At 43.3% G+C, this 22,655-nt stretch overlaps 1 protein-coding gene across 2 annotated transcripts; it reads right to left on the reverse strand.

Annotated features, from left to right (window-relative positions):
• Positions 1-1,418: 1,418 nt before the first annotated feature.
• On the reverse strand, positions 1,419-22,286 carry LOC121567999. 2 transcript variants are annotated; one of them, XM_041878460.2, is made up of 19 exons: positions 22,104-22,286; positions 19,697-19,949; positions 14,299-14,453; positions 13,600-13,708; positions 12,566-12,632; positions 12,295-12,400; positions 10,854-11,780; positions 5,921-9,040; positions 4,811-4,924; positions 4,625-4,675; positions 4,292-4,386; positions 4,071-4,181; positions 3,685-3,854; positions 3,408-3,510; positions 3,124-3,285; positions 2,771-2,849; positions 2,470-2,572; positions 1,924-2,129; positions 1,419-1,804 (listed from the first exon to the last, which is right to left on the reverse strand). In XM_041878460.2, the coding sequence occupies exons 2-19, from the start codon at positions 19,795-19,797 to the stop codon at positions 1,656-1,658; spliced, it is 5,928 nt and encodes a 1,975-aa protein (XP_041734394.1). In that variant the 5' UTR covers positions 19,798-19,949; positions 22,104-22,286; the 3' UTR covers positions 1,419-1,655. The 2 variants fall into 2 exon arrangements, with proteins under 2 accessions (XP_041734394.1, XP_041734395.1); XM_041878461.2 differs by lacking the exon at positions 4,071-4,181.
• Positions 22,287-22,655: the final 369 nt, after the last annotated feature.

Raw genomic sequence — 22,655 nt, forward strand, 5'->3', positions numbered from 1 at the left:
AGAGTATCACGGAAGTCTTGGTTGGTTGGTTATGCAGATGTCTCATACAAATGTTCAAGTGCAGCTTCAGCTTGGTTGTAGAGAATGTTCTCCCATTGTGCAACAAGACATAAGAACAGCATGTTGAAAAGCTTTCACAGGATCTACACAGGTAATTATTAAGACTATTTGTCTTATTTAATCAATTTCACCTGGCACCTATCTTTTGGTTTCTGTATATTCAGTAGCCTAAATACAAAATTAGTTCAGTCAAGGAACACGTAAAAAGTCTAAAGAAAACCTAAACCAGCAGCATAACAAAGTACAGTTTTGGTAACAGATTTAAGTACTAGTAGTCTAGCTAGTAGTCCACCACCCTTCAAACCCACAAGACAAATAGGACCAGATGGACTTTTTGGGCAAAATAAAAAAAGGCAAGGTCATCAAAACGGTATCCAAAGAGAGTTAATATATTATCCCATAGGTGACAAACGTAAAGCAATTCAAAATGTAGCAGGGGATGGTATACACGTATGTACGAAGATTGTACTATACAATATTGCACTGTGGGAAACTTCTAGATGAGGACATGCATATAGCTCTGCGTCTCTGCCGCTAACAGTTTCATACTTATATTTACCCCATGCCATTTTTTTTCATTTAGCAGACGCTCTTATCCAGAGCAATTTACAGTTAGTGAGTGCATACATTTTTCATACTGGCCCCCCGTGGGAAACGAACCCACAACCCTGGTGTTGCACACGCCATGTTCTACCAATTGAGCTACACGGGACCTACTCCTGGGCTGCGTCCCAAATGGCACCCTATTCCGTTTATAGTGCACTACTTTTGACTAGGGCTTTATCAACCGTTTGATAAAGAATTAAAATCAGTCATTAGGTTCCCAAACCAACCATTTCCTGACCATATATGGTAAAATAAGTGCCTGCTGTTTGTGTATCTGTCCACCAGGTGGGGCTGCTGATCCAGAGCGTTTAGTGCTTTCTGGCCAAAGTGATCTGGCACACCACGTACAAAGTCAGTGATGTTTGAAAAGATGGGTACAGCGTAGACTGTACATTACCAACACACACAGACAGAACATGGATCTACTAAAACTCTTCACATCTTCTGGACTAACTATCAATAATCAAAACTTTGAATACTCATCATTGCAGATTTTTTAATTGTGGTTAATAATGTTAGGATGCACATTAATGTCATGGAACATTCTGTCATATCAAATATAAATAATGGAGTGAGTAAACTTGTTGTAATTGAGGATTAAACACAGAAAATAAGTGTGTTTTGGCTGATAATAATATTTGGGTTCTATGATTATCATTAATATAACAAGAAATTAATTAAATAATAATAATAATAATAATATGCCATTTAGCAGACGCTTTTATCCAAAGCGACTTACAGTCATGCGTGCATACATTTTTGTGTATGGGTGGTCCCGGGGATCGAACCCACTACCTTGGCGTTACAAGCGCCGTGCTCTACCAGCTGTAGCGATACATTTGATCATCAAGTGCTTCTTCATTCCTATATATTTCAATATAACATGTATTTGATTATTCTAGATTACACATCACATGTACAGTATATGACATAAAAAGCAACAAAGTTATTTGAACTGTGGCAGGTTGAAGACTCTCTCAGAGTCGTTCTCATTTCAGCACAGTCTTTGCTGTGGTCAGCATTCTCAGTGGCAGCACATCCTCCACCCATTCGTTTGGAGAGGTCATCATTCGTTCCCATAGAGCTACCTCGTCAGCATTCGAGTCCATCCAATTCACCACCGCCCCATAACTTCTGCCTATATGGAGAGATGGAGAGAACCTAGGCTTAGCCAATGAAGTCAATGGAATAAAATGAATGTGTTTGTATGGAGAAATCTAGAATATAATATAAAATAATAGAATAGTCCATTAGTACCTGTGCCAGGCCCCAGTCTTAGACCGCCCAGGAGGTTACTGGCCAGCTTGTCACGGTCCCACACGGTCAGCTCCACGCAGGCCTCCTTCAGGTCTTCCTGTCTGAAGCCGTCGTACACCATGGTGTGGTTAAACACCGGCTCCACCGTCCTCCTCAGCACCCGCGTCTTCTGACGACTCTTTCTGCTCGTGTCTGGGAGCACGAAGCTACGGAGGAGATAGTCTCACAAGTCTCACAAGGCAATTGTTTCAGAAATATGACATATACCTACCTATAACTATCCTGAGCAAAGCAAATTTGAAAGGCTGGAAATTGAGGCTAAGAAGGGGATATGGCTTTATGATAGGGCTCCACATCTTCTGTTCTAAGAAGGGGATATGGCTTTATGATAGGGCTCCACATCTTCTGTTCTAAGAAGGGGATATGGCTTTATGATAGGGCTCCACATCTTCTGTTCTCCCCAGATAACTGTAGTTCTCCTTGATCATATTTAGCAATTCATACATTTCAAATGTTGATATCATTTATGGCATGTGTCGTACGTACCACTTGACATATGGGTCGATGGTGACCCCTCTGATGAGGGGAAGGTTCTTGCAGTCTTTCACCCAAATGTGAACCTCACCTTTGTTAGAGAGGGGGTCCTTGCCTAGGGGTCAGAATCAAGCATGATTCAGTGAACTTGTGTGCCCTGTATCTTTCTATTGCACAAAAGTCATATTTTAATGTATGGTAACTAGTTAACGAAAGCAACACATTTTCTTGATAAAATATACCTTTTCAATATAATACATTCCTTATAGACACTGGTGACAGTTAAAGACATGTGAGGCGTGCAGACTCTTACTGTGGGAGACTTGAGGCAGGAAGCGTATGGCCAGTTTCATCTCCCCTCTGTCATCTGATGGCTGCAGACTGGAGGTGGGCTGAGGAGACCAGGGGGAGACAGTCAGCACAGAGAGTACAGTGAGCACACCCCAATTTACTATATAGCACCACCACCTCACTGGATACACTCCAAACCACACTCACACCTCCACAACCTACTGTGTATAGCAGCACACACACGTCATGTCACACAATACTAACACGCACAGCCATTGAAATAATTAGCAAAAGGATTTCAGTCTTGGATTAATGTTTTAGTACAGTACTGAATGAGCCCAGTACACAGACAAAGCAGGTGTGTTGTTGTCTTACCCTGGATTTCAGCGCTAAGTAGTTCATCTGGGTGTGGTCAAAGTCCCATTTGGACAGGTCCACATCCACCTCGCCCAGAAAACTGTTCCTGCCAAAGGTGTCGTGGTGCCAGACGGAGAGAATGAGGGTCTGAGTTCGGAGGTACTCTATACGAAGCCGATACTGATGAAGGAACAGGAGAGAGAGTTTTTGTTAAAAGCACTTTATGTCAGACCTGATGTACATGTAATTATACATTTCTCTATTCAACTTAAATCATATAGAGTTTTTAGAAACTCTCTTACTCTGAGGAGCTCGTTGAAAATGGGGTTGACAGTCTTCTTCTTCACAGAAGTTTTCCTCTTCCCTAGATTGGCTTTGTCAGGCACCAGGTAACTTTTAACATACCTACGACAAGAAACACAAGAATCATACACACAAAGTACCATGTATTTCAGCAGTGTCCAATCAATTATGGAGTAGTAAATAAGAAAGCAAGGCTATATATTAGGAATTCCCAATATTCAGGGACCATAAGGAGTTCTATCAGGGGCCTAGTATAATAGTTGGTACCGTACTCACGGGTCAGAGCGGCCCCTCTTGGGGTCGACGGCGGCCAGGTCTCGGCACTGAGCCACAAAGATATGGAACTCCCTGAGCTTCTGGACGTAGTTGATGGAGAACTGGATGTTCCCCTGCACCTCCACACCTCCATAGTCCCCACTGTACATGGTCATCACACTGCCACTCAGCTAACACACACAGAGTTAAAACCTTTTAAACAGTTTACATAAAACCATAGCCTTTCAGGCAGTTCTCATTAAAATCAGGATGTGAAAAACTATAAAATGTGTGGTTAATGGGACAATTAAGAGATTTAATTAGACTGTTAATATTGTATAATCATGATAGTTGCCAATAGAAAGTTCAGCTTGGTTAGGCAGAAAATGTGCGTGCTGTGAACATACAGAGGACACAGATGCCATGCCAGAGGAGCTGCTGAGGTTAGTCATAGATCTGCCCGTCTTCTGCCTGCCTCCATGGTAACTGTCCTCAGAGTTAGTGTCTCTGCCATTGCTCTAGAACACAGACAGCAGAGCTAGAATGCCCAGTGCACATACAGACATACAGACAATCAGTGTTCTTTGACCTAAAGCGCTCGCATGGAATAAAGCTGCGGTGGCTTTACCTCATTCTGCAGGAACGAGGGAACAGATTTGCTCATCTTCTTTAAATGTTCAGGGTCAGAGCAGAGGGATGAGGAGGGAGAGGGGAGGGTGGATGCTGAGGGAGGACAGAACAAAGAGAGGGATGAGAGGTTAATTTTTTAAGGTCCCATAATACTCTCATAACCTTATCATAGATCACTTACTATAGCTATTGAATTACCCAGCAATGCTAGCATTCTACAACAAATAATAAAAAGCCTGTATTCTACATTATATTTGGTATAAACTGTCTAACCCAATATCAATCCAAAGGCAAATCAAAGTTCTAAGAAAGGTACAAAACAAATCTTAACCATCACTGCTTCGCCTGAGGTCATGAAGAGGAGCTAGTCTTCTATCTTGTCCTGTAGGGAATGGTGGAAAACAAAGACAGCATTACACTTTCACCCCAACATGAATTAATACTGGTACCTGAGCCATCCTGACAGCACCACTATAATGCTTGTATAGTGGTTGAAGAGACAATGGACATTTCTCACGTGGTGGCATGGATGCTGTGATGTCCTCAAGACTTTTAGCCAGATTTCGTGGGCGGGCCTGAGCTCTCCTCAATGCCTTCTGTACAGGGTCCTGATCCGCATCATAATTTTCACCTAAAATATCAGACATTAGAGAAAGAGTTGCTCATACTGTACATGGAGATGCCTTCAACAAAGACCACACATTGACGTGTTAAAAAAAACATTACATGCGGCCTCTATACACTGATCATTTACAATGAGTGTACAAAACATTAAGAACACCTTCCTAATATTGAGTTGCATTGAGTTACACTGATTGAAGTGGATTTAACAAATTACATCAATAAGGGATCATAGCTTCCATCTGGATTCACCTGGTCAGTCTATATGTCATGGAAAGAGCAGGTGTTCATAATGTTTTGTACACTCAGTGTATATAGTCTGTTGTTTAGAAAGCTTTGCTAGAATTTTTAAGTTGGAAGAGAAAAATATATTTGAGGTTGTAGAAAATCATTTGTTTTACTGGCGATATTGTAAATATCATCACTCATAAACGTAAACTCAAGAATGTTCTAGGTCTATCCTGAACAGGAATGCTTAACTCAAACAAAACAAAACTTGGCTACTTGGCTGTTGGCTCTATCAAAGCACCATGTGATGTCAATAAAGTTCAAAAAGCGTATCGTCCAACCCACAAATTAAACACAGGCAGCTCATTCCCTGCACACACTCTATTTACACTGACACAGATAGCCAGACAAGGACACTGCATCCTGGATGCTGCCTCATCTACAAAAACACCTACAAGAAGATGACTTCACAGGGAATCCAGATAAACAAATAACTATTGTATGTTTTCATGAAATGACACAGGTTACATAAAACTTGCACAAAGACAACAGGGTGTTATAGTATACAGTAGATCAGGACTGCCCAACCCTGTTCCTGGAGAGCTACCCTCCTGTAGGTTTTCACTCCAACCCCAGGTGTTACTAACCTGATTCATCTTATCAACCTGCTAATTATTAGAATCAGGTGTGCTAGATTAGTGTTGGAGCAAAAACCTACAGGACGGTAGCTCTCCAGGAACAGGGTTGGGCAGTCTTGCAGTAGATCATCAAAACTCACGGCTTGAACTGGTCCTGGAGTTGGACCAAGTTTCAGACGCGCTGCTCGATGCTCTCTCAGACTCACTGAATGATGACTCTCGTCCGGTGTCAGTGCTGCCCTGGTTTGACCAGAGGGCCAGGGGGCGTTGTGTTATCTTGCTGTTCCTTCTGCTGTAGCGCTCCTCTGAGCCCACTAGGGTGCTGGATCTGACAAGGCCACCACTCTGGTCAAGTTCAGCCCCAGGCGGGCCTTCTGCCTCCCTCTGCTCCTTCACTGCCGGGGCCAGAGCAGTGTGGACGCTGGTCTTCTCTGTGATGCCCAGGTAATGGCGGTAGTCTCTGGGAACAAAGGCCCGAGCGCGAGGGGTCAGAGATTCAGACTCGTCTGATGATTTTGAGGACCTCCTTGGACCAGGAAGTGCTTGCTTGTCAGCACTCTGTCGTCTACCCTGTGTCCTCTTAGCTTGAACAGGACTAATATCCAGTGTCTTTTTAGGGTACAACAGAGAAGTTTGGTCCTGTTCTTCATTCATGTCTAATGTGAACATACTGGTGGCGCGCCGAAGGGAACTTGCACGTCCACTTCCACTTGAGTTTCCAAAACTGTATTTTCTAGCTTTGTGAGACCAAGATTCCTTTCCTGAGGTGCTTTGGGGCTTTAGGGCCTTTTCCTCTTTGGTGAAGTCCTGTTCTGAGCCCCTTGTTACACCAGGGACTCTTTGGTGCTCTGACTCTACGGTGATTTGAGGTGAGAAGTTAGCTTTAGTGTCAATCATAGCTCCTGATCCCACCCCAACTGATCTAGATTTAGACTGGTGCTCTTTAGTGTCAATCATAGCTCCTGAACCCACTCCAATCGATTTAGACCTTGACTGGTGCTCTCTGTCTTTGTTCCCCCTGACTAAAGATGGAGGGGGAGATGGAGAAGATGGAGAAGATGGTGAAGAAGGTGAAGATGTTTTCTTGAGCCGGCTCTCATCCAAAGGTGGTCTAGCACTGACCTTTTGTGACTGGCTGGGGGCAGATTTGCTATAGAAATCAGGGTCAACACATTGCTTTAACTCCAGCATTGAGTTCTGGGCATCCATTGGCTCCTTCTTTTTGGGGCTTTTGGGTTCGTCAGAAGAGATTGGCCCTCTGCTATTCGAAGTGGCCTCACCCCAGAAGTTACGGAGATTCTTAAACTGTGAGCGGTTTGCTCCGAGACCTGGGGACGACTTCTCCAGTCTCTGATTCATCGTGAAGACTGTGAAATTCTGTATTTTTCTGTCAGAGGAAAGGTTGGAATCCCCTTCGTGGTCGCTGTCAGATTCTTTGCAGATTGACCTCAGGTCAAACTCTGACTTGGTAAACCTTTTATTCAGCTTTCCTGGGGCCGATGATGGAATTTGAGTCACGCTGGAGTCCCCTGCCTCTTTTGATTTACCAGTGTAAAATATAGGCCTGTTCTTCTCCTGCTCCCAGAAGGACTTGAGCTGCTTTATCTTGACTGCCTTGCTGTCCTGCCGAGGGGGAACCTGCTTCAGAGTGTGTGGGCTATTTCCTTGATCTTTAATGGTGTGGTCTTGTTTTTTACTGGATACACTTGACTGTACAAAATCTCCTTTCAATTCTTTACCCCCCTTTGTTTCTTCATTGACATTGCTCTGCTGAGTTATGGGGGCAAACTGTTCACTTTCTTTTTCAACCTTGTGTCTAGACTGATGGAACTTCTTAGAGTCTGGGCTGGTTGCAGGCTGGACGAGTAGTTCAGGCAGTGGATTGGGACTGGACTTGGACCTGGCCCTGGATGGCATTTCAGGCTGGGGTTTTGGTGTGGCAGGTGAGAGCTTCACAGGCTGGGGGTTGACTGTGGGCTGGAGGAGCAGTTCAGGCTGAGGACTGAGTGTGGATGGGGAGAATCTCTGAGGTTCTGGGCTGAGTCTGGACTTGGACAGCGTGTCAGGCTGAGGATGGAGTCTAGTTAGGAAGACTATTTCTGCCTCTGAGCTTCTTCTGTCTACTGTCATTGGGGATCTTCTGAGATCTTCTTCTTTTAAAGTCAAATCGTCCTCCTCACTTTGAGCCCCAGGAGTGTAGCTAACATCCCAGGTTGGCAGTGTACGTATCTCTACAGAGGGAGCAATAACAACACTCTTTTGGGGTGTGTATACCTCCTGTTTGTAAGGGCTAACACTCGGCTGTACACTTCTCACATCTTGACTAGCAGGGTTTTGTTGAGTATCTAGGCTTAACCGTTCATTTTCTTTTCCATCCCCGGGATTATTCCTGGATGACTCCTCTACACCGTATGACTCTGGGCCAGGAACAATTCTATGAGACTTCTCTGCTAGTTCTCTCTCTTTCTCTTTCTCTTTCTCCATTTGTTTCTGTCCTTTGTCAATGATTGATCTGCTGATGAGTATCTTGGGACCGGTGTTGCCCTTCTCCCAGAAGGACTTCAGGTGGGAGATTTTGGGTGGTTGGTTCTCATCTTGGACCTCCTCCTTCTGTTTTACTTCCTGTGTTGTGACCTGTGGACCAGCAGCTTTGGCTGGAGGGCCACTGACCTTCACATCCTCTTGCCTATCTACCACATCCTGTTCTCTATCTAACATCACTTGCTTGAACTCCTTCCTATATGCTGCTCTCAGCCTCTCAGCCTCAGACAAGCGTCTCTTGGGCTGGTATGATCTTTCTGTATTCAGAGGTGACTGGTCCGGAGGTTGATCCACAGAGGATTCAGACTGAGATCCATCCTCTACCTCTGGTGTTAAACACACTGACATTCCTTCTCCAATACTTTGTATATCCAGTCTGGGGTCAACATGTAGAAGCTTTCTCTTCACCTCTGGAGCTTTCCTCTCCATCTGCTGAGACCTGCTCTCAAAGGTAGGCTGATCATCTCTATCTGTTTTCACAGAGCCAATCACGTCTTCCTCTATGTCTGGTTGATCGCTCTCAGTCTCCAGCCAGTCGTTGCTGTCTGTGCTGCGGCTGAACCACTCTAAGACTTTAGAGATGGAGTCGCCCTCCTCCCCTGTGGGTTGGGGACTACGGGGGGCTGATTTAGAGGCAGGTTTGCGCCCTACTGGTTTTTTATGAACATGCTTATCAGGCTTATCCCCAGAGTTATGGAGTTCATGATGCGGCCATTGATCTGAAAAAATAAAGTTAATAAAAGTGTTATGATGAATGAAAAAATAAGCTGAAAAACTCAAGATTAGACATTTCAACAGTGGCCTAGTAATACCCTTCATCATTAGTGAGAATTCCATTGACTGATCACATTCATGTACAGTTGAAGTCGGAAGTTTACATACACCTTAGCCAAATACATTTAAACTCAGTTTTTCACAATTCCTGACATTTAATCCTAGTAAAAACTCCCTGTCTTAGGTCAGTTAGGATCACCACTTTATTTTAAGAATGTGAAATGTCAGAATAATAGTAGAGAGAATGATTTATTTCAGCTTTTATTTATTTCATCACATTCCCAGTGGGTCAGAAGTTTACATACACTCAATTAGTATTTGGTAGCATTGCCTTTAAATTGTTTAACTTGGGTCAAACGTTTCGGGTAGCCTTCCAGAAGCTTCACACAATAAGAGCTGGTGTAACGGAGTCAGGTTTGTAGGCCTCCTTGCTCGCACACGCTTTTTCAGTTCTGCCCACAAATGTTCAATAGGATTGAGGTCAGGGCTTTGTGATGGCCACTCCAATACCTTGACTTTGTTGTCCTTAAGCCATTTTGCCAAAACTTTGGAAGTATGCTTGGGGTCATTGTCCATTTGGAAGACCCATTTGTGACCAAGCTTTTACTTCCTGACTGATGTCTTGAGATGTTGCTTCAATATATCCACATAATTTTCCTTCCTCATGATGCCATCTATTTTGTGAAAGTGCACCAGTCCCTCCTGCAGCAAAGTACCCCCACAGCGTGATGCTGCCACCCCCTTGCTTCACAGTTGGGATGGTGTTCTTTGGCTTGCAAGCAACCCCCTTTTTCCTCCAAACATAACGATGGTCATTATGGCCAAACAGTTATATTTTTGTTTCATCAGACCAGAGGACATTTCTCCAAAAAGTACAATCTTTGTCCCCATGTGCAGTTGCAAACCGTAGTCTGGCTTTTTTATGGCGGTTTTGGAGCAGTGACTTCTTCCTTGCTGAGGGCCCTTTCAGGTTATGTCGATATAGGACTCGTTTTACTGTGGATATTCATACTTTTGTACCTGTTTCCTCCAGCATCTTCACAAGTCCATTGCTGTTGTTCTGGGATTGATTTGCACTTTTCGCACCAATGTACGTTCATCTCTAGGAGACACGCGTCGCCTTTCTGAGCGGTATGAAGGCTGCGTGGTCCCATGGTATTTATACTTGCGTACTATTGTTTGTACAGATGAACGTGGTACCTTCAGGCGTTTGGAAATTGCTCCCAAGGATGAACCAGACTTGTGGAGGTCTACAATTATTTTTCTGAGGTCTTGGCTGATTTATTTTGATTTTCCCATGATGTCAAGCAAAGAGGCACTGAGTTTGAAGGTAGGCCTTGAAATACATCCACAGGTACACCTCCAATTGACTCAAATTATGTCAATTAGCCTATCAGAAGCTTCTAAAGCCATGACATCATTTTCTGGAATTTTCCAAGCTGTTTAAAGGCACAGTCAACTTAGTGTATGTAAACTTCTGACCCACTGGAATTGTGATACAGTGAATTATAAGTGAAATAATCTGTCTGTAAACAATTGTTGGAAAAATTACTTGTGTCATGCACAAAGTAGACATTTGTGGAGTGGTTGAAAAATTAGTTTTAATGACTCCAACCTAAGTGTATGTAAACTTCCGACTTCAACTGTATAAACAGTACCCTTGGGCCAAGAACTTGAATGACTTTGAATATATTTTCACACTGGTTTTAGATTGTAGTGTGGGCTCCATTTATTCTCACTTTCTGTCTTTGGACTTACCCACAGTGCTTGGAGGCAGACTAAGGTCCTCCTGTCTGATTGCGGTGCCCATCCTGCGGGTTCTTATCATCTCCTTGTCCTGCATCTCAATGAGTTGAAAGGTTGCGTGCTGAGAAGGCTGGTGGTGAGTAGGGGCTTTTAGTTCTGAACTCGGAGAGAGTGGTATGGACAGAGGTTCTGAAAATTGACCATCAGACCTCTCTCTGCCCTGAGGAGGACGCACATTGACAAACTCTCTCTGGATGAGACCATCGCTACTCTTCTGACCACCTCTGTAGGATTTATCTGTGTGTCTGTCATTATCAGAGTGTATGACTGGTCTAAAGTCCAATAGTCTGAGAGGCTTTGGCTCACTCAGGGGCCTCAATTGAACTTTGGAACTCTCAGTTTCCCTAAGAGGAGAGGGAGTCCTCACTGGTGGTCTGACAAGTGAGTTATCTGAGGGCTCCTCTGCTGTCCTCTCTCTCTCATGGGCCTCTTTCTCTCTCTCCAGCTCAGTATTGGTGGAGACTAGGGTTAAATCCTTCAGTGGCTTATGGGAGAGGTGACTCAAAGTGTTCAGTTGCTGACTGGAGGGAGAAACTGGATTTGCATTGTTCTGTATCTCAGAGATGGGAGATGGAGTAATTTTCTGTGACTGAACGTCCAATGCCCCCTGGCTGGACTGGTTGGAGCCACAGCTGGAGCCATGTTGGAGACTTCCCTGAGGGGCAGGGGCGGTAACCTTTGACCCAGCTGGATGACTTTGCTGCCCAGGGATGGAGGCATCACTGCCTGTGAGAGAGCTCTGAGAGCGCCGGGAGAGGAAGGTTCTCTTCTTGGGCACGGGCCTGAATCCTAGAGAGGACCCTTCGGAGGTGGCAGAGCCTGCTGAGTTGTGACTGGTGGAGTCTGCTGTCATGTGAATCTTCAGGGGAGATAAGGGCTCTGTGTGTGTGAGACCACAATGGTGGAACATGAGGAGATTATGATTATTTACTGTGATAAGTTCTTGCCATGTCACAGGCCTGGTTGGCATCAGTATCACCTTACTACAGATGTAGGATCTTAATTTGACCTATATTGCCACAGCAAAAATAATCCTGCAGCAACAGGATTTGAACGTTTAGTCCATAATGTTGCTTGATCGTGATTATGCTATTAGCTAGCCAAAAGTAGGCTACATGAAAAGTGCAATACTGTTAATATAACCGTGTGTTTTTTCTGAATTAATGTAAATCACAAAGCTCATCTGCAGTGCAGGAACATTCTCAGCAACAAAATAATGACCAAATGAAGATCCTACATCTGTAAATCACTATTGTGAATCAGCCAAAATAAGTTCTCATAGCATCCTGAAAGATCATGTTACTCGATTTGACTCAACCTCCTATTCTACAATGTACCTCTATGTTTACATAATGCTTGATTGTGTAAAAAGGTATATGCACTGCACTCTAACCTGCATCAGATGCTTTCTCAGCCTCTTGATTTCCATTGGATAACTGTTTTTCTGTCTTCTCTACCTCCAGAATAAGGGATGCTCGATTGAAAGGATTGTGCCTTGGCTGGAATGAGAAGAGAATAACATTATTAGGAAATGCAATTGGTTTATGATTCTATATTTCATAATACTGTAAAAGTCATACTGTGATATGGTGATTGGAAAAACAGAGGTTTGTTTATTCTGTTCATGCTTCACATATACTCTCTGCAAATGAAATCTCACATACCCTTCCCGGGGAGCGCACCACTGATTTCAGTGTCTCTTTCTTTGCATCTGATACACTGAGGCTTTCGCTGCAAAGGAGACAGAATAATCACTATCAGAATAGAATAGGAATTGGGGTTGTATACTATAGATGAGCAGCCCTCAGAGGACCAGGATACACTGCACTGGAATCAGATGGACTTTGGGGACCACTGCTACACTGTGGCCTATTTGCACTTCCTCATTAAATTCCTGAGCACCTCTGTGACTGGCTGTTCAGTGAATACGCCTCCTGCATAACTGATGCCTGCTCACATGTGATTAATTGTGACATCAAAGGGAGGCAGGGCTGTGGAAGGGCCGACTTGCCTAGAGAGCTGGCTGCTGCCCACTGGGAGTCAGGGAGATAAACACAGCCCATATGACCTCATGCATAGCATGCCAACACACCCATCTTCACTACAAGACTTCACTTTGTAGTGACTTTAGGAAGTGGTGTAAGATATACAAATTAAACATTTTCTGAAACAATTTCCTAAATCTTCCCAACCCTCTCCCTACGCAAACCCCTGGCAGCCCCCCTCCCGAACTTGAACCGGTTCAAATACAAGTGACTGGGTAGAGAATCATACTGCCACGTTACCTGTACAATAACAGCCACACATAAAATTACAGGCCTCTCAAATTGAATTACCGGCTTCTCAAAATAATCACTTTTTATAGCATTCCCATAGTGACTGACTCCTAGCCTCGTGAAATATAACAGAGGAGACAGATTCCATGCAAGGAGTGAGCACCACCTATGTTGACTCAAATTGAGTCTCGAGACACACCTAAGACACACACACACCTAAGACACACACACACCACAGGACTCAGGAGCTGTTCAAACACACGAGTATCTCACTCACTCTGTACAGGCAAACATTATGATTGATCACTCATGCTGAACTTCTATACTGACTTAGCCTCAAGGCATGGTTATGAGACTGGGTAGAGTAATAGGTTACAGTAGAGAGAGGAATGGGTTAGGAATGCAGTGGAGCAGTGGATCACCTGTTCTCTTGGGGCTGTGTTGGTGCCACCAGGAGCCTGGAAGGTTTTGGAGGGGGGGTGATGTCTGAGACTTTACCGCTGACTGCTCTGGGTCTGGACAGAGACCCATCTGAAAGAAAGAAAGACAGACAGACAGACAGACAGACAGACAGACAGACAGACAGACAGACAGACAGACAGACAGACAGACAGACAGACAGACAGACAGACAGACAGACAGACAGACAGACAGACAGACAGACAGACAGACAGACAGACAGACAGACAGACAGACAGACAGACAGACAGAAAGGGAATAAGTGCTTACAGTACCCTCGCTATAAACTCAATAACCCATGTCTGCTGATGATCTGAACATACAAACCCAATATCATAAATTGTACTTATACCACAGCATTGTTGAATACTCATTCCTGATTGGTTAGAAAGGTGATCTAGAATGGACATTAAAACCAGATAAAAGGACAGTTGGAAAGATATCAGGACACCTTGCAATCATGACGCAATAAGCGTTTAGTACTAAATACAGTACCTTTGCGGCCTGACTTTGGTAGCACCCCTCCGTACACATTCTACTCTGATGTATGGCTTTTTCATTATACGGCAGTATGTGTGTACTGCACACATGCTTATCTTTGTGTGAGAATGCCTTACTGTATGCAGCACTAAATTAGTGTTTGAACAGTGTTGCTGACCCACCTAAAGAACCTGCTTTCCTCTGCTTCATGGAGGCCAGGATGATTTCGGAGCCATGGATCTTATCCCTGTGTCTCAAAGACTTGGCCTCGTAAAACCACTCTCCTGTCAGGTACTTGAGCCTGCTCTCCACTGGGGCGCTGGTTTTCTGCAGCTGCCTGATGGGAAAAACACACACAGGTACATTACACTATACAGGATACAGTCCAGTTACCTGTTAAACACATAAGCACAAGAGGTCATGGCTAGAACACAGTTCAGTCAAGGATGTGATTCTGAATAATTACCTTTAGGTAATGCCATTGATGTATTCTGGTTGAGAGACACACTATAGGCTAAAGGTTGACGGGAAAAGGTACATTTACCACCACATGAGTTAACAATCTAAACCAATAGAGATGGGAACACAATGCAGCGCTTGTGCCAAATAGTTCACATTCTTTGGGAGGAGAAAACACTTACTTCATTCAATAAGTATTAAATGAGGGAAAGCTCAACAATGATTTCCCTTTGAATTCGTTGTTTGTGACTACGCAAGACGTTTTCTTTTTTTTCTTCTTTTTTCTTGGGGGTAGATCAGCTTAATATTGCAGATAGATTGTAACTTCCATCAATGTAATTGTCTGCATCACTTCCAATCCCCCATGTTTTTTATATATATCCTCCCCTTTATTACTTTTCAACCCCGCCATCCTTTCCCTACTTGGAGTAAATTAGTGAACAACAATGCCCAGGCCTCTACTTTCAGCCTATACTTAGCCTATAATTCTATTTTATTTGCTTTTGCTCCTGAACTTCTTCTACTCTCAACCTCTCCGATCATTTTCATGATGTCCATCCGGTTTGCTTCTACAGTGGGGGAAAAAAGTATTTAGTCAGCCACCAATTGTGCAAGTTCTCCCACTTAAAAAGATGAGAGAGGCCTGTAATTTTCATCATAGGTACACGTCAACTATGACAGACAAATTGAGAAAAAAATTCCAGATAATCACATTGTAGGATTTTTTATGAATTTATTTGCAAATTATGGTGGAAAATAAGTATTTGGTCACCTACAAACAAGCAAGATTTCTGGCTCTCACAGACCTGTAACTTCTTCTTTAAGAGGCTCCTCTGTCCTCCACTCATTACCTGTATTAATGGCACCTGTTTGAACTTGTTATCAGTATAAAAGACACCTGTCCACAACCTCAAACAGTCACACTCCAAACTCCACTATGGCCAAGACCAAAGAGCTGTCAAAGGACACCAGAAACAAAATTGTAGACCTGCACCAGGCTGGGAAGACTGAATCTGCAATAGGTAAGCAGCTTGGTTTGAAGAAATCAACTGTGGGAGCAATTATTAGGAAATGGAAGACATACAAGACCACTGATAATCTCCCTCGATCTGGGGCTCCACGCAAGATCTCACCCCGTGGGGTCAAAATTATCACAAGAACGGTGAGCAAAAATCCCAGAACCACACGGGGGGACCTAGTGAATGACCTGTAGAGAGCTGGGACCAAAGTAACAAAGCCTACCATCAGTAACACACTACGCCGCCAGGGACTCAAACCTGCAGTGCCAGACGTGTCCCCCTGCTTAAGCCAGTACATGTCCAGGCCCGTCTGAAGTTTGCTAGAGTGCATTTGGATGATCCAGAAGATGATTGGGAGAATGTCATATGGTCAGATGAAACCAAAATATAACTTTTTGGTAAAAACTCAACTCGTCGTGTTTGGAGGACAAAGAATGCTGAGTTGCATCCAAAGAACACCAAACCTACTGTGAAGCATGGGGGTGGAAACATCATACTTTGGGGCTGTTTTTCTGCAAAGGGACCAGGACGACTGATCCGTGTAAAGGAAAGAATGAATGGGGCCATGTATCGTGAGATTTTGAGTGAAAACCTCCTTCCATCAGCAAGGGCATTGAAGATGAAACGTGGCTGGGTCTTTCAGCATGACAATGATCCCAAACACACCGCCCGGGCAACGAAGGAGTGGCTTCGTAAGAAGCATTTCAAGGTCCTGGAGTGGCCTAGCCAGTCTCCAGATCTCAACCCCATAGAAAATCTTTGGAGGGAGTTGAAAGTCTGTGTTGCCCAGCGACAGCCCCAAAACATCACTGCTCTAGAGGAGATCTGCATGGAGGAATGGGCCAAAATACCAGCAACAGTGTGTGAAAACCTTGTGAAGACTTACAGAAAACGTTTGACCTGTGTCATTGCCAACAAAGGGTATATAACAAAGTATTGAGAAACTTTTGTTATTGACCAAATACTTATTTTCCACCATAATTTGCAAATAAATTCATTAAAAATCCTACAATGTGATTTTCTGGATTCTTTTTCCTCATTTTGTCTGTCATAGTTGACGTGTACCTATGATGAAAAGTACAGGCCTCTCTCATCTTTTTAAGTGGGAGAACTTGCACAATTGGTGGCTGACTAAATACTTTTTTCCCCCACTGTATATGCCATATCTTTCTAACTGTGCTCTTTCCCAAAAGCTCCCAACATACAACCTATATACTTATTATGGACACAGTATGCTTACATTATTAGTTATCTTGTTATTATTTGTTGTTATTTGTTATTAGTCCCATCCTTCAACTCCATTCAATACCTCCCATCTATCTCTTAACACCATCCATATAGGATTTCTATTTGCCATATATATTTCAACCGCAAGACGTTTTCTTTGTAACAACACTGTTTAGCTGGATATGCACTGAGAGTACATACAATATATGCCTTTTTATTCAAGTGAACAAGCGAGTTTGACCAAGACAGTGACACCGTTTCTAGTTTTTATTCATGGTTGTTCTGTGTAACTCTACTCTCATATTATGGGGGAAACATAATTCCTTGGGCAAACAAAAGGGCCATACCACCACAGGCAACCACCTGAAGCTGCAGCATATCTGTTTGAACACAACTCCTCATATATAACACACTTTATTCGATTACAGAAGTGATATCAGGTTTCTAATCAAATACTGTTTAATTGCATTTGTTTACTTTTCAAATATGCGAACTAGAGAAAAGGCTCAACTGGAACTTGATGATGAACCTGACATCTTTGAAAAGCTGCGGAGCCTTTGTTGTTTGCCAACGTTCTTGTGAAACATAATTCTGTTACAATAAGAGAAACAGTGCACATAATTGGGAATCGCAAAAGTTTTGCCATTAGCAGGGTTAGGACTCATCTTTCCTTTTACATTTGACATTTTAGTCATTTAGCAGACTTTCTTATCCAGAGCGACTTATAGTAAGTGCTTTCGGCACACGGGAGATGACAAGTGCCTGGATTAGGACCTGCGCCACTTCCTGTGTGAGATAAGGTCGTACTCTATTGATGTTGTAGAGCATGAACCTGCAGGAGCAAGGCACTGCTTTGATATTTGCAGTGAATGACAGGGTGTCGTCCAGGGTCACGCCAAGGTTCTTTGCACTCTGGGAGGGGGACACCGTAGAGTTGTCAACCGTGATGGAGAGGTCTTTGAGCGGGCAGGCCTTCCCCAGGAGGAAGAGCAACTCCGTCTTGTTGAGGTTGAGGTGGTGGGCCGACATTCAAGCTGAAATATCTGCCAGGCACGCAGAGATGCGTGTCGCCACCTGGGTGTCAGAAGGGGGGAAGGAGAACAGTAGTTGAGTGTCATCCGCATAGCAAAGATAGGAGAGACCATTTGAGGATATGACGGAGCCCAGTGACTTGGTGTATAGAGAGAAGAGGAGAGAGCCTAGAACCGAGCCCTGGGGGACACCAGTAGTGAGAGTACGTGGTGCAGACACAGATCCTCTCCACATCACCTGGTAGTAGCGGCCTGCCAGGTCAGATGCAATTCAAGAGTGTGCAGAGCCTGAGACGCCCAGCCCTGAGAGGAGGATCTGATGGTTCACGGTGTCGAAGGCAGCAGACAGATCTAGGAGGATAAGAACAGAGGAGATAGAGTCAGCTTCGGCAGTGCGGAGAGCCTCCGTGAAACAGAGAAGAGCAGTCTCGGTTGAGTGACCTGTCTTGAAGCCTGACTGGTTAGGGTCAAGAAGATCGTTCTGAGAGAGATAGCGAGAGAGTTGGTCACAGACAGCACGCTCAAGTGTTTTGGAAAGAAAAGAAAGAAGGGATTCCGGTAGTAGTTTTTGACATCAGAGGAGTTGAGTGTTTGTTTCTTGAGGAGGGGAACCACTTGGGACATTTTGAAATCTGAGGGGATGCAGCCAGTGGTCAAAGATGAGTTGATGAGGGTGAGAAGTTCTCCAGAGATGGTCTGGAGAATGGAGGAGGGATGGGGTCGAGCGGGCAGGTTGTCGGGCGGCCAGACCTCACTAGTCGCAGGATTTCATCTGGAGAGAGAGGGGAGAAAGAGGTCAAGGCGCAGGGTAGTTCTGTATGAGTGAGACCAGTGGACTCAATAGGTTGAATGAATGAGGAGCGGATGTCGTCAACCTTCTTTTCAAAGTGATTGACAAAGTCGTCTGCAAAAAGGGAGGAGGGAGAGGGTGTAGGATTAAGGAGGGAGGAGAAGGTGGAAAAGAGAAGGTAAACAACCCTGGTCATGTGAAAGGGGGGTAGCACAGTATTACACATGATTGGCGCTAATCCTTTTACACTAAGGCCATGGCGGAACACAGACAAGTCAACCATACAGAGTCAGTCTCCAGTCTTCTACTGTTAGAAATAGACTTGTCTGGCCAACTCCATTACAGAATCAAAGTGAATAGGCCTTTGTTTCTCGACTTTTGTCTCACTGTGGAACTGCTTTGACAAGAAGGCTTAAGACTGAAGCTAATTTAAGATACCCAGTTGTCCTTAGTTAGCACGTCTGAATGTGTAATGACATGACAAGAAATTCTAAGTCTGTCTGAGTATACATCAACACAACGTTGTTTATGTAGTGGATGTGCCTCAGGATTCCATGGTTAAACGCAGTGAGGTGTATCTCTGTGTTCTACCTCTGAGGGTATCTATTTCGGACCATTGAGCCTGCATTTTTCTCTCCCACGTGGTTCTGTGAAGTTGAATTGGAGGGATAATCTAATTGCTTATCTCACATTGAAGCCGCTCTGTGGTGGAGGCAGTGTCCGTATCCGGCTGTGTTATATTACAGACAGACAAACATCACCTCACCGGCCTGTTTACCACTCCCACACAGGTGGGGGAGGTTGACAGAGAAACCACTCTCCTCATAGAATGAAAAGGAACGAATAGGAACTAAAAAATAAAACAATATTGAAAACATAACATTATCTAATCAAATATAGCATATTTACATGCAATACACAAAGCATGTATTTAGAGGGTGGAGATGCTAAGTGGGGCAACACTAATGCTATAAAAATAAGATGTGGAAACTATTAAATAATCTAATGACAGTCATGGTTCAGAGCTGTGAAAATATGGCTATCACAAACTCACTTGATCCTCTCCTCCTCTGTTTTCTTCAGCTCTTCGTCTCTCTTCAGCACGGTCATGATCATCGACTGTTCCTCCTCCGTCAGATGGCTCAGGTCTATCATGGTGACTCAGGTTCTCTCTCTCGCCTGGGCTGGTGTGGAAAGGGCCTGGAGTTGGGCCCTGTGGCCTGTTGAGGCAGTCAGTGATGGGATGTGATGGGCGGCGTCTGTCTCTAAGCTCGGAGCTCCAGAGGCATCGCTCAGGTAGCTAGCACCTGCAGAGTTGATACGAATATTCAAGGTGTGATCACACATTGCTCATTATAGTAAAACAGTGCCCCTAAGCAACAACAGACATATGACCAAAGGCTGAGTGTTTGATCATAGCATGGCCTTGCTCTTGGGGAAAACATTTAAAAGCGGATGCTTTTGAACTGATGCTACAGTACAGTACAGTACAGCACAGCACATTTAGTCCTTAGGTAAGGTGATAAACCTGTTCATGTCAAGATTAGGCTCTGTATGGAGAACCTTGTGAAGACTGTAAATGAACAGTAATCAAGCTGGATCAAACACTAATTCAGTAAATCATGCTGGATCAAAAACGATTTCAGAAATCATGCTGGATCAAACAGTAATTCAGTAAATCATTCTGGATCAAACACTAATTCAGTAAATCATGCTGGATCAACAACTAATTCATTTAAGTTAATGTGATTTGTCTCTGCGGCCACATGGACTAAGTGTACTCTGTATTATTTTCTCTAAACTACAAACTGATGGTGCAGTGGGTGGAGAGTTGGACTAAAGTGGTTTAATTAATGTGCTTTAGTTGTTTCTGAACACTGGGGTGATCAATGCCTTGTTAAATAAATCGCATACAGTGAGTGAAATAAGGTAGTATTAATCATGATTTACAGTCATTGAGAAACAAAATACTATGTTGAGTTGATAGTCAGTTGAAATCAGAACTATGCTGGGTATAATTAAGCCCTAAATAGGTAAGGATTTATTCCTGTGTAAACCATCTGACATATTGGCTGTCTTCACACAGGCAGCCCAATTCCGATATTTTTTCCACTAATTGGTCTTTTGACCAATCACATCAGATCTTTTCACATCAGATCTTTTTCAGAGCTGACCTGATTAGTGAAAAGACCAATTTCTGAAAAAAAGATCAGAATTGGGCTGCCTGTCTAAATGCCATGTCGAAACCCCTCATTCAAACGTCCGTCCCCCCTTCTAAAATGTAATTCTGCTGACTTCCCTTGGTTTGAATTTAGATCTCTATAAATAAATGTTATAGTTTGTGCTACCCAGTAGGCTACATTCAAAGACACAATTTAAGTCTTGCTGTCGCCAACTCGATTACAAAGTAAAAGCAAATTGATGTTGACACTAGAATTCCCTGTCAATTGAATATTCAGAGACATGATCCTTGATTCATAAGCCAACTTTTGCACATTAACTACTACACAACTAGAGTTGGCACAGCTGTTCCACAGATTACCCCTCCTGTTGACTTCTGGTCAACTCTGATAGAAGGGGTGAATACTTTGTCCTCCATTATCAACAGTAAATACAAAACCAGCAACCTTGTGAAGAGTTCTTAGTGAAAATGGCTTATATATGTTGGGCAAACAGCTAAAAAGCATGCTACCTGGGCTCTGTCCTGTCTCATTGATTTGGACATTGATGTTAGCTATTCACATTATAGTTCAATGTAAGACATTTCATAATGTCATATTGTGGGTGTGAACTGTCTGTAAATCAAAGAGGTAGGCTTTTTTTTATATAGTAGCAGACAACAGTGATAACCTATAAAAAGGAAATGTTTTGTACAATGTGATGTTTTTGCCTGCTTAACCTCTCATAACTAAATTAGTGTAATTGGATAATTAAATTGCATAGAATCATGTCTTCTTCTCAGAAAGAGACGCCCAAAAGCTGCAGTATCTTAGTCCTCCTTGAAATAAGTTTACATTTGTTGTATATAGGACAACATTGAGATCAGCCTTATAAAGAAAAATAACATTTTATATATATATATATATTATATGCACCTGCATATGCCCACGACATAAAAAACACCACCAAAAAGTAGCCCAAATAAAGAATACACAGCAAAGGTCTCTGAAGTCTAAATTGCTTGTATGATATTTTCTGTCTAGCCTTAGGACATTTGAGGCAGCTCGTAATCATATTCGTTCACAAGTGTTGCCTTCTGCACCGTGGGGATTGACAGCGAATAGAAAGCCTGTGTTATGTCAAGAACTTCCAAATGTCATTGTGGGTAAGGCTTCACAACGTCCGCATGTTTTCCTCATAAAACGTTAAAGTCTAAAAACAACACTAGATTGATATCTGACTTTGTAACTTTTTGGAGACAAATACAGACCAACCAACAAATAGTAAGTAAAAAGTTTTACCTCGTTTTGGAAGCTACCTCTGTTGAGAAATTCGGACATCCACTGGAGGGAGGTGGGTCAGACTCAGGGGAGGTATGCGCTGCACTCAAACGGGTTAAGCTCCCATAATGAGTGGTCACTGTTCAATGTCAACAGTCAACTTTAATAGCAGCCTATACTGTAGCAACTTCAAATGTATGAAGAGCGAAAAGCATTGAAAAGACAGCTGTCCAATAAAACGAGTGTTATCGTTTTTTCATACGGGTATCTAGGCTAATGTAATCGAATTACAATCTTATTACACAGTGCCAATGCCACAATGGGAATAAGTAAAATGGTGTAAAATTTACACAAGAGGAACACTAACAAGGTGCTAATTTATTAACCGTGCCATCTGGCATATTCCCTTTCAGTTGTGACATTCTTAACCTCAAGATCCAACCCACAAAGTCATGATGATTGTTGCGATAATAGCAGTGAGTCTATTTGTCAATGAGGAGTGTAGGCCTGAGGCTTGATGGAGCACAGGTGTTTGAACAGGCTGGCGTGTACAAATGCAAACGTGAATGTTGA

This window comes from Coregonus clupeaformis, chromosome 6, assembly GCF_020615455.1.
Source record: "Coregonus clupeaformis isolate EN_2021a chromosome 6, ASM2061545v1, whole genome shotgun sequence".
NCBI lineage: Eukaryota > Metazoa > Chordata > Actinopteri > Salmoniformes > Salmonidae > Coregonus > Coregonus clupeaformis.